We start from the raw sequence: 13179 nt of genomic DNA, 5'->3' as shown, positions 1-13179 counted from the left end.
GGGTATAGGATTAGACTCAGCCGATGTCGATGTGTATATGCGCTAGAGTATAAATATTATAGGCCCAGGTAGGCTTAGGTCAGATGAGATAGGACTTAGGTTTAGGGAAAAATCTACGACAGCATCATATAGCTAATGACAGGATCACACACTACTAGACTTTCAGGTCCTTTCGAACACAAACTCTATGAAAAAATTTCTAAAATCTGAAAAAATAAATAAATAAATATCCTCTGACTGGATGGATTCATAGTCTGAAGCTAAAAAAAAAAATGTCTGTGCCCATCACATATTACAGTGATATGCATAAGTTTAGACACCCATGCTAAAGTTGACTAAAAAGAGGAATAAAAAAAATCATTTTTTGGAAATTGAACTTAATGCCTTAATTAAAAAAATTAGGAAAAATCCAACATTTAAGGACACCAATTTTCTTTGTGAATGAATAATGTATCATAAGTTAATAAATGTTCTTCCTTAAAATACAGGGTGCATAAGTTTGGACACCCCTATGTTAAATTCCCATAGAGGCAGGCAGATTTTAGTTTAAGGTTTTTTTTTAGTTTTTTTTTTTAGGAATCTATGCATCCTTAAAAAGTTCCCTTGGCCTCTGGAATTAAAATAGCCCCACATCATCACGTAGCCTTCACCATACCTAGAGATTGGCATGGGGTACTTTCCATAAGAGCATCTCCCAATGCAAATCAAACTAGCTATTAGGCTAACTGAAATAAAACCATGCCAATCTCTAGGTATGGTGAAGGCTACGTGATGATGTGGGGCTATTTTAATTCCAAAGACCAAGGGAACTTTATAAGGATGCATAGTTTCCTAAAAAAAAAAACTAAAAAAAAACCTTAAAGGGATAGTTCACTTTGAAATTAATTTTTGATATGTTTTAGCTTACCTCAAGGGCATCCAAGATGTAGGTGTCTTTGTTTCCGCAGTAGTTTCAATTTTGATATTTTTAGGTCCAACCGTTCTTGTCTGTCAGTCATATAATGCAGGTCTGTGGTCACTGTCTCAAAACACAAGCACGGAGTCCAAATTAAAACAATTCCCCATCGTCCAAATGAAACAATTCCCCATCATAAGTACACATTGATGGCCTAAGACACGAAACGAGCGGTTTGTGTGAGAAAACGAACAGTATTTATATAGTTTTTAGCTCTTGAAAACAGCACACGTCCAAATGGTCTGACGGCGCGGGCGAGTATAGATGTATACATAGATGTCGCCTTGGCTACTGCAGTTCATTGGAACGAAACCGTAGCAAAGCGACATCTAGTGTATATATCTATGCGGGTATAGATGTATACACTAGATGTCGCCTTCGCTACTGCAGTTCATTGGAACGAAACCGTAGCCAAGGCGACATCTATGTATACATCTATACTCGCCCGCGCCGTCAGACCATTTGGACGTGTGCTGTTTTCAAGAGCTAAAAACTATATAAATACTGTTCGTTTTCTCACACAAACCGCTCGTTTCGTGTCTTAGGCCATCAATGTGTACTTATGATGGGGAATTGTTTCATTTGGACGATGGGGAATTGTTTTAATTTGGACTCTGTGCTTGTGTTTTGAGACAGTGACCACAGACCTGCATTATATGACTGACAGACAAGAACGGTTTGACCTAAAAATATCAAAATTGAAACTACTGCGGAAACAAAGACACCTACATCTTGGATGCCCTTGAGGTAAGCTAAAACATATAAAAAATTAATTTCAAAGTGAACTATCCCTTTAAACTAAAATCTGCCTGCCTCTATGGGAATTTAACATAGGGGTGTCCAAACTTATGCACCCTGTATTTTAAGGAAGAACATTTATTAACTTATGATACATTATTCATTCACAAAGAAAATTGGTGTCCTTAAATGTTGGATTTTTCCTAATTTTTTTAATTAAGGCATTAAGTTCAGTTTCCAAAAGATGATTTTTTATTCCTCTTTTTAGTCAACTTTAGTATGGGTGTCTAAACTTATGCATAGCACTGTATGTGATTTTCTGTGAAATTGGTCAACTATGACAGTCCAAAATCTTCAGACTGGCTCTTTCTGGACTTTAGGCAATTAGCTTTAACTCGTCCAGACGTGATGTGTGTATAGATTTGGAGGAATAACCCTCTAGCAATATTATAGTGGTTTTTATTTTCAACATAAAGAAACTTGAGATAACCAACTAAACATACCTGCTGTGCCAAAACCCCCGAGTGCTGCTCCAAGCGTGGCTCCCAGAGAAGACGACGGGTTGGCATTGAATCCAAGTGAGGTGTTTCCCGGTTGGGCAGAGCCTTGCGAAAATAGTGAGGAGCTCTGTGAGGAGGAGCTTGGGGATCCACTCCCGTAAAAAGAGCTCCCTCCCAACGCCCCGCTCCCTTGCTGTCCGGGACCCTGCTGAGAACTCAACGCACGAAACGGCCCGCTTGCTCCGCCACCGAGACCGGCATTACCCCCGCCCGCTGAGGCGGCAGCAGCAGCCACTGGGAAATCAGAACGGATTAATTATACAATGTCTTTATGTAGTTTTGAAGCTTGAAAATGTGGAATAAAAAATATCTTAATTTGTGTCCCAAAGATGAAAAAGTCTTATGGATTTAGAAGTAAATAAAGAGAGAATTTTCATTTTTGGGTCAGCTGTTCCTTTAAATCCATAAGGTTTTAATACCAAATACAAGACAAGTTTCTGAGAGTGTTTAATGGTGGTTGATTTGTCATTTTCAGACACGTACCTGCTGACGGGCTGATGATAACCGATGCAGGCGCCATCAGTCGAACTGGTCCTCCTCGAGCACCTGTGTTCACCACAAGCGCACCTGTCTGGTCATAATACGCAGCTGGAGCCAACATAGGATAACCTGAAACACCACAGACACGTCTTAATCAGACACTGACAGTGACCTGTTCACACTAACAGCGATTAAACTGCTGATTAAAGTCGCTGAACTGTTGGTTGATAGACTGTTGTATCCACAAAGATTTCAACTGACAGTCCAGGCTCTCCTCACTTTCGACCAATGAATTCCCATGACTTTTCCCAGTGATTAGTTTAAGCAATTTTTAGCTAATGAAATATCTTATTTAACAGAATATCACTTTCTACATTCAAAAGTTTGGGGCTGGTACGATTTTAAATGTGATCAAGCAGAATTTTCAGCATCATTACTCAGAAATCATTCTAATATGTTGATTTGCTGCTCAACAAACAATTCTTATTATCACTCTTTAAAACATTTGTGCTGCATATCTTTATTTTATTTTGGGGAAACTGATCAATTTTTCAGGAATCTTTGATGAATAGAAAGTTCAAAAGAACATTTATTTGAAATAGAAATGTTTAGGAACATTTTAAAATGTCTTTACTGTCACTTTTACGGTTAATGCCTCTGCTGAAAAAAAAAAATAATAATAATTATAATGGTAGTGTATATTAACAATTCCTTTCCATTACATACCAAATGAATTATTTTATTTTATTTCCTGGTATTTCTTGGTTTTCTATGATTATCAGGATCCTGGTGTCCATTTGCATACGGTTAAACATTACTCAATTGTGTTCCAACGGCAACCGCATCAGTCACCTCAAATCAACTTTCTTGGGTCACATTTTCTTGAAAATCACTGTCAGTGTGAACACCTCTTTAAAATCTCTTTAATCAAGTCCCTTACCAGGTACGCCTGCTGCCAGACCCTGTCCAAAAGCCAAGGCTGAGTTCACCGCTGCTGCTGCTACGAGCTGCTCTGTCTGCTGACCCTGCTGTCCTTGACTGGGAGTTAGAGGTCGTTGGTTTCCACCTGCACGCATCACCTGGGGCAAACAAAAGTCAGAGATTGGCTGATGAGTTGAATGTATTTGTGTAAACTCAATTCAAACACCCATGCGTTCTTATTCCTGAATGACAACGATTCACCTTTGTCTATTAAACCTTTGACAAGTACGATCACAGCGAACATTCAGATCTGTGTTCTGACCCAGAGAGAGCAGTTGTCATGTATAGATATGAAACAGCTTCACAGTCTATTCAACCACACAATGTCACTATTTCTACGCTAATTCAATAATTCACGGAAGTACTGGGATAAAAGTTTCGGATATAAACACTGATGTCTACAGTAGCGATCAAATTGGAGTAAGTCACCTTTTAAAAGTAACTTGATGCTTCGAATAAAGATTGTATCAATTACATCATTACACCAGTAGGTGGCGACAAGTGACTGTGAATGGATTGGCATTGATTCATTCATTCAAGAGATTCATTAAAAAAATATGATTCATCCAGTAATGAAACAACTCTTTATGATGAATCATTGAATCATTCATTCAAATAGATATTTTAATTAAATATTTTTAAATAGACTGCAACAATTAACACTGTCAGAAGCTCTAGTAAATTACATGTTATTTTGTTTAGTCGTCAGTTCTGAATCATTTTAAATTGCGATTCTCAATTTATCCAGATTCGAGCAGTTCTAGCGCTCTGATTGGCTAAACTCTTACCTGTTGTTGGTTCTGTTGGTTCTGCGCTGCTGACTGCTGGTTGGCCGAGTTGGAGGGGGTGGCGGCTTGCTGCTGGAATAGGTTGGCCGGATACACACCCCATGGAGTCACACCATAGTACTGAGGGGGCATTACCGCTGGACCTGAAAGACACACACACGTCATTGCTCAGATGAAGGGCCAAAGCACACTGTTTTCAGAGAAGGCTCAGGGGCTTTGATTTACACGGGAATCGAGAGTCGGCAGCCATTTCCTCTGCCTTTGTACTCTGCTTCAGGAGCATCAAAGCAGGTGTGTGTGTTTGTGTGTGTGTGTGGCTTAGTCAAGCAGACTGCCTCAATCCTGGAGCTAAATCTCAAGCCTCTGGAGGACGCCGTCCAAACTATCAGGCATCATGAGCAACACTTCTTATCCACTCCAGACTGTGAGCAACAGACTGCTCCTGTCACAGCGAGTACGGCATTAAAATGCAGTCTGTACTGTCATCGTTCAAGTACAAAGAAATCTGCCGCACATTGACACTTTCATTATTATGCCACATTCAATGCATTTGTATATTTGCATATTGAAGATTGAGTGAGTCCACATTTAATGTGCATTCAAACGTTTGGGGTCAGTATGATTCTTTAAAAAATGTATTCAACAAAGATTGATGAAAAGAATTCTATTTCAAATAAATGCTGTTTTTTTATTTCTATTTATCAAAAAATCCTGGAAAAAATGTAAATGTTAAGCAGCAGAACTGCTGTCAACATTTATAAATGTTTCTTTAGCAGCAAATCAGCATAGTAGAATGATTTCAGAAGGATCATGTGACACTAAAGACTGGAGTAATGATGTTGAAAATTCAGCTTTTATCACAGGAATAAATCCCTTCTTTAAATATATTTAAATGGGAAATAGTTATTTTAAATTGTAATTATTTTACAATATTAATGTTTTTTTTCATGAAATAAATGCAGCCTTGGTGAGCATAAAAAAAAAAAAATTAAAAATACATTTTGAATGACCCCAAATATTACACAGCTCTCTAGAACAATTAATTCTAGTTGGTCAATTGTACAATATAAATTAATATTCTTAGTGTTTTTCATGTTGCTAGGCTAATTGTTTTCCATGTTGTAATAAATCTATGTATTTATTTATTTATTTGGGAAGAAAATAGAATAATGTAGCCAGCTTTTCATTAAAATCACAAATAAACACCAATAGGGTGATCAGAACCCCAAATTGATGCCGACTGGACTCATCAACATACTTTATATTTACATAATCATTTTAAACTTTAATAACCGACATGATGCATATCCATCTTAAATGGTAAGCATGATCTCTCACCTAGCGTTGCGGCAGCAGCGAGGCCGGCGGCGTACGGATCAGTGCCCGGAGGAGCAGTGCTAATGATGTACGGATTCTGTACGAATGCAGCTTGGGCCAAACCTAATGCACAACCAATAAGAAGCCAAATTAAATAAATCATTTGTCCATTAAAAGTGCAGTAAGTGATTTCTGAGGAACGCTGTTGAAAATTTAAATCAACACCCAAACAAACAATTTTGTGAATATTTGCTAGATGTCTGTTCTGTGTTTGTGAGCATGTTTGTGCATAGCTGTGTAAATAGGAAGAAAAAAAAACAAGCAGAGGTTGCTTTATCAGCTTGATACGCACGTAACATTGGGCTGGTTCATCCGTACTTGCTGTCTGATGTGCCAGCTGTTAGCGTGTTTGTTATTTTGGGGACGGAGCAATTAAGGGAGGGGTGTGTTTCTTTTGGGTAGGGTTGATTTCAAACGTCAACAGCGCTCCTCATAAATTGCTCACTGCACCTTTAAGTCATCTGGACACTCAAGAGCGACGCTGAAACTCACCGATGTGTTGTTGTTGAGCTGCGGCGAGCGCGTACTGCTGCTGCTGGGCCGCCGTGAGCTGCTGCACTGCCAGAGCGCTGGGCCTCTGGAACAGCTGCAATACATGAAGCTTTTATCAGACATTAAACATTTGCATTTGTTTATAGTCATATATGCAAAGGCTTCAGAAGCATATGCAAATGTGACTAATAATTACTCTTCCAGAATAACTTCCGAAGAAACTGAACGGTATTGTGGCACATTACTTCAAACAAAGGTTTTTCAAAGTTAGCCTTGACATGTGCGGCCTTTGATAGCAACCACACAAATATTTAAAAATACACACATTATTATTATTATTCTACTCTAATTACAGTCTTGAGAGTTGAAAGTGCTAGCAGCATCAGATATTCACCTGTTGAGGGGAGTTGTAGTCGAACAGGCTGACGGTAGCAGCTGTGGAGTCGAGAGGCAGCTGGCCTCCAGTGTAATCAAACTGCAAAGTCTCCATAGAAACAGATTCCATGGGGTCCAAGGTCACATTTTGAGTTTCAACATTTGAAAACTCCTCTGCTGGTTTTGGCCCTGCACCTCCAACCATTTCTGGTCCACCCAACTCCACCTCTGGACCAGTCGGAGGGCAGTTACCAGGAGTACGACTGGGGAAGAAACAAGAGAGGTGGTGTATTCAAATCATTTTAGAAATACTGAAAGTACACATATGGAAAGCCCCACAAAGCAAACTGAGTGAGGATAAACATTACCTTTCCAAAGTTTGGGGTCAGTAAGATTTAATATTTTTGAAAGGAGTCTTATGCTAAACCAAGCCTATATTTATCCGATCAAAAATCCATTTTATTTTATTTTTTACAACTTTTCGACTTGAATATATTTTAAAATGTAATTTATTCTTGTGATCAAAGCTGAAGTTTCAGCATCATAACTCCAGTTTTCAGCATAACATGGTCCTTCAGATATCATTTTAATGATTTGTAACATTACCAATATCTTTACTGTCACATTTGGTCAATTTGATGCATTCTTGCGGAATAATAAAAATCTATTTATTTATTTTTTACTTTGAGCAGTCGTTCATTTATTATACTTTTTTGATGGTGTATACCTAAAATCCTTAACGTCCACATCAAGTCCATTCTGATTGGGCAGTCCATTGGGGTTATCCAAAACGTCTGGCTCTGTCTCTTTCAGTTCCTTCCGCTCGGTATCAAATGTTGTTTTGGGTTTTTGTTCCACCCTTTTCTCAGGGTCATCAGCCTCCGAGTCTCTGGGACCCTATGAGAAACAGAATGAAATTGAAGTAAAAATGACAAGGACTTCAGGTGCTAAAGGAACAGTTCATCCAAAAATGTAATGTTACTTTCATTCAAAACCATGACTTTGGAAAACATGAGGATCACAGATAATGAATTTTCAGCTTTGTGTGAACTATTTTTAATCTTAAAGGGATATTTCACCGCTGGAAAGATGATGTGTATTTAAATTGGGTCATTTATGTGGTAGAATGTGAAATTGTTTTAGAAGTTGGTGCCTTCTAGACTGAGAAAAGCCAGAAAATGTATTTTTGGCTCATGTGGATGAAAGACAACAACTCCCAGAATGCACTTGCTTCGCTGCCCTACGAGGCCACTCCCAAGCCACGCCTACCGGTTACAGAGGGCAGTATCGGGAGAAATGATACAGCTAGGCTACTAGTCGACTGGAAACTGAAAAGACAGCGTTTTATCATGAGATCCCCCTATGGGCGGGTTGAAGACATGCGGGACGAGCTCCTCCTACTGGCTGGAGTCTCTCGCCTCTGGACAAAGAAGCCTCTGATGATGTTAAATGACGAATTTTGCGTCATCTGAGGTTTTTTCCAGACACACAATACAGAAATCTCCCGTCTCAGGGGGACATGAGGGAGGGAAGCACGGTCACTCGAAAATACTACCGGGTTTCTACTGATACAAAGCTTAATGCTAATCGGTGAAGTATCCCTTTAATAAAAACAAATAAGAGTGTTTTGATGATAAAAGATTAATAATCAATACTCACAAATGCTCCTTTGCGCAAACACGAGTCCATTTTCTCAGCAGGGGAGGAGCTAAGAACATACTCCACCATAGACACGCCTAATCCACCGCTCTCAGAACGGGGCGACAGCACAGATCCCGCCTCTCCCACGGGATGGAAACCCTGACCTGGTCGGCGCTGCACCATAATTGGCTGGGACACTGAGTGATCTACAGAAGAAAAAAGGGACATTAGAGAGAAAAACCCTAAATATGTAAAATACAACCATGCCATCTGCACACACACATACCAGAGGTTCCCCAAGCACTGTCTCTCCACTGGTCCAGAAAGATCCCTTTTGGTCCATCTTTCCCTGAATCATCAGTTTCCCAGAACTTCTTCCCAGTTAGGAGCTGCTGCAGAGCGGGAACATCAGACATTAAAAACATAAGAATGAGAAATGAAGTATTAAGAAGATGAGGAGGAAGGAAAGGACTCTCACCTCTCCCATGGCTCGGCCCTCCAGCGCAAGTGCCTGGAAGTCATGGTTCAGCTCATCCATTGATCGTACCTGTGTGAAATATTATACAATTATAATAAGAATCAATTTATACAATTAAAGAGGACCTATTATGTTTTTTGCATGTTCAACTTTCTTTAGTGTGTAATGTTGCTGTTTAAGAATGAAAAAGCTCTGCAAAGTTACAAAGTTATTCTCTATATCAGTGTCACTGTTTCTGAACTCCCTAAAGCAGTAGATATGTATATGTAGATGCCACACAAATGCGCCATCTTGGAACAGTCAGCGTGTTTCAGTAAGAATCAATGATGCCACATTGCGCTGGTTGTGAAACCACAGATTTAAATTCCCAAAGAAATATGATATACTTTCACAGGTGAGAATGTGTCGGCTTGTGTTTTTATAATGTATTAATTCTTTTTAATGGTTTTACTTTTACTATTGTAAATTTTTAATGTTGTGTTAGCTGCCGCCTTCATCTTGTTGTATTGTGTTAGTTTAGCAGATTCAGATTATTTTATTTAGTGCCATGTCAGCATTCAAAGCTATTTTCGTGGCAAAAATTCAATTACAAAAATACAAATATCATATAAATACAATAGTTAGTTTAGCAAAATCATCTGCTGATGTCTATTGCAGATTTAGATATTCATACATGCATCTACGTAGGGTTGCAGACGCTCAGTCAACTTGCTCTCGAATGTTAAAAAGACCGGCTTTGACAGTTCTAATATGCCGGACGGCTTACGTACAGCGGCCAATAGAAACAGCCGCTAAAGCGATTTTAATAACTCACTGTAAATCCTGTCCATCCAGCAACAGTCTGACACAGACGCAGTGCGCAATGTTGTTTTTTTTTATTCGAGAAGGAATAGCGGAAGGCAGTGACCGTGGTCGGGAGATTTTTCAGCCTTTTAAGAGGACCAAATCTGAGGTGTGGTCATATTTTTGCTTTTACAAAAGTCCTGAGTGAAACTTAATCGAGAATGGTCACTACAATAGGGGGGAAACACTTCAAATCTGCCGAGTCGTCTTGTATGACCATCACCTGGGAAAATAATTGGGCACAAAATGTTGTTTTGAGTTGAAATATTTTATCTCACTCACTTGAAATAAACGTGAAGCTTCCGTGAAGAAAAGTTCGCAGCAAGTGGCTTTGAGCCAAAGACGAACGATCAAGTTCAAACAAGACTATCATTGTAGGCTACACTTAATACACCGATTTTTTTTTTTTTTAACCACATAATTACGGTGACATATTGAAATGAGATTAATCTTTTAAATCTTACCTGTTTATAAATCCATTTTGTACAGCGTACAAAACAATCGTCCAAAAACGGAGACGCAAGACGGCAAGTTATTTGAATGAAACGAGAGCGCGCGTCCGTTGCGACACATGGATGTGCGCCGTTATAATGCGTTGCTATTGACGACCGTCATTATAAGGAAGGAAATGCCACAGAATATAATCTTGCTTAAAAAGTGCATAGAGCTGCTGTTTTATTTGTTGTTTGTTGATTTTCAAATATTAAACGGTTTTTAGTGTGAGCATATCAGTTCTTTTTGAACACTTTCATCTCGTTTTAACAAAACCGTGATAATATTGATAATCACAATAATTTTGGTCACTATAATCATGATATGAAATTTTAATACCGTCGCATCCCTATTCCTCATTTAAATAATTCCAGCCAATTCTGATTGTTCCAGGCGTCCAATCAAAGAACATGGCAAAATAAAGGGGCGGGGCTGATTGAGCGAGTTAGTAGCGTGTTTAAACTGGCGGTTATGGTAAGGGGCGGGACATTTCCCAAACACGCTCGAAGCAGTTGACCAATCACAAAACACTGGTCCAGCCGACTAATCAGAGCACATCGTGCTTTTCAGAAGGAGGAGCTTCATAGAGAGCTAAACAGAGCGTGACTGGGAAGAGAGGAGCTGCAACAATGGAGAATATGAGAATTTTTTTTATTCTAGTAGACCCTAACAACAAAATCAAGACTTTGTAAAATATTATAAATAGGTCCTCTTTAAAAAAAAGCATCTACCTGGTCAATTTTACACAGTTCTCACCTGGTTGTCTGCATGAATGTTGTCACCAGTCGGCCAGCGGTGTTTGCAATTGTTGTAGCCGGGCTGGTCGCCATGTTGCCGCTGGAAGAAGTAATCAACCATGGCGTCATCTTGAGAGCGCCCTGCTCCCTGCGTAGGGGGAGGGGCCTGAGGAGAAGGGCCGGGTTGGGGGGGGTGGCCCGCAGCACTCAGCACCACAGGCATGCTGGGTAATGGCCTGTCAGGGGGAGGCAGTCTCAGGTGGGGGCTGAACGAATCCTGCCAGAGCACAGCTTTCCTCTTCAACACACACGCTACGCTCATTCCACCAGAGACTGTAACACAAGAACAAAACAAAACACTATTAACCCCTAAGGCATTAGGGATTGCTTTGCACTCAAAGTGCATTCAGTTACCATATTACCACAGCTGTGTCTCTGAAAGCAAGGCTGAGGATGAGTAGGCTCACAAAATATTGCAAGAAATGACTAAATCAAACCAACTTTACTTATTTTAAAGAAAGATCTATGGAGTTAAACAGTAACAGCACAGTAAATCTGATACGGATTCCATTGAATCAAGGACAAACAAAATAAAATCCCTGACCAATGAAAATATAAGGCAACAGAAAAGAAGAGACACATGGTCTGGGCTGGAACGAGGTCAATTCAATCCATCAGTGTGATAGTCAGCGCCGCTATCATTACGACATCGCACACACTTGCTGAGGCTCAGTGGGGAAAGCAGAGGTTGTTGTTCTAGTTAATCAAGCAGAGCAGGTCTGTCAAATTGAGTCATTTCATTCTCATTGAAATGTGCATCTGATATCATGGTCACAGAGTGACTTTGGAAATGCTGGGGAAAGTCGAGAGTCAATACTACGGAGGAATTTCCACTGAAACAAATTTTCCTGATGAGAAAAGGTCAATTTCTAGCTGGACATTCTCTTTTAATACTCAGAACTTAAGTATTTCGTTTTATTAGAGGCACATAAACATAAAAATACACTCCATGGGTGAAAAAAAAAAAAAAACCTTAAGCATTGTCATATTACTGAATGCAATTACACTCACTGACACAAAGTATTATTTTGTAAAAAATAATTTAAGTTACAAAAAGTTTTACTTTTGAAATTCACTTAAAGGCACAATACGTAAGATTTTTGGATTACAATATACAAAAACCTTAAGAACAATGTTAAACATTTTGTTGACTTTTTTTGTGTACTTACATTATCCCCAATTTTTCCAATGCTTAAATCATTACAGAGAAATCAGCTATTTTAACCAGTGTAACAGCCCGTATCATTGAGTCGCCTGTCAATGATGTCATATCCGCACTACCGCTGATTTCCAGTTTTACTTTCGCAGAGACCATGGAAACACCCGACACTTTAATATAATATGCAGGGGTTTTTTTTATACAGGAGAGCAACAGTTTGGATACTTTTATCGACAGAAAACAAATCATTGTTATATAGCTCAACACGGTTAGTCAGTTTCTTGAGTTACTGCGAGTACCATGTCTCAGAGACAGATAAATTCATCAAATAAAGTGACCTGTATGAGTAGTAATTCAGCATTTGTGGCCATTTCATTAGAATGAAATAAAATAATGTGAATTTAATTGAATAAACATAAGTGTATGCAAAGTTCAAGTTCAGGGACGAAGGAGGTGGACGTTAAACAACATTAATCGTAACTTTAATCATAAAATATGCATAAACAACGCGAAAGGAGCGGCAGTGGGCGACTGCGGCATAAGCATAATAAAAACAGCAACGTAAAATCTCCCGGGCTCTCAGTTTCACCTTAGCACAGTAACGTTAATAAAACTTTAATACATCAGCTCACCCACGAACACGAGTCCCATCAAATGGCTTTCCAATCAGTGAAGAAAAAGCGACCTTTAATGGTGAAACTTACATCCTGTGCCATTAATAACAGTGAACTTGGGTCAGTGAAATCAAACCTATTGAAATACGGCATAATTTTATACAAGCAATGAAGGTGATCATTGCCTCTGTGACTGATTCAATTTTCTTTTGTTGAGTGCGATGCCCAGAAAGTTAGCAATTTTTTATTTATTTTTTTACTTTAAAACAGTAGCATTAATTATATATATATATATATGTATATATATATATATATATATATATATATATATATATATAATTTCCCTATTTGTCTTGCAATACATATAGCCAATTCATGCACAACAAAGAAAATATACATTTAATTATCC

General features: G+C 38.8%; 1 protein-coding gene across 3 annotated transcripts in view; it reads right to left on the bottom strand.

Moving 5' to 3' along the window:
* The window catches only part of pum1 (pumilio RNA-binding family member 1), a 30958-nt gene that overhangs the window by 9207 nt on the left and 8572 nt on the right, over positions 1–13179 (bottom strand). The window contains exons 2-13 of one of the 3 annotated variants that reach the window (XM_081376874.1): positions 10957–11270; positions 8866–8934; positions 8674–8779; positions 8406–8593; positions 7474–7643; positions 6766–7009; positions 6372–6465; positions 5841–5942; positions 4503–4645; positions 3674–3812; positions 2737–2862; positions 2197–2487 (exon numbers count right to left, since the gene is read on the bottom strand). In XM_081376874.1, coding sequence (XP_081233000.1) covers positions 2197–2487; positions 2737–2862; positions 3674–3812; positions 4503–4645; positions 5841–5942; positions 6372–6465; positions 6766–7009; positions 7474–7643; positions 8406–8593; positions 8674–8779; positions 8866–8934; positions 10957–11259 — 1975 coding nt within the window. In that variant the 5' untranslated portion in view covers positions 11260–11270. Of the gene's footprint in view, positions 1–2196; positions 2488–2736; positions 2863–3673; positions 3813–4502; positions 4646–5840; positions 5943–6371; positions 6481–6765; positions 7010–7473; positions 7644–8405; positions 8594–8673; positions 8780–8865; positions 8935–10956; positions 11271–13179 lie in introns of all 3 variants that reach the window. The other 2 variants (XM_081376873.1, XM_081376875.1) reach the window with 2 other exon arrangements.

The sequence above is a fragment of the Scardinius erythrophthalmus genome (genome assembly GCF_964197995.2).
Source record: "Scardinius erythrophthalmus genome assembly, chromosome: 10".
NCBI lineage: Eukaryota > Metazoa > Chordata > Actinopteri > Cypriniformes > Leuciscidae > Scardinius > Scardinius erythrophthalmus.
This window is presented reverse-complemented; position numbering and strand designations above follow the sequence as displayed.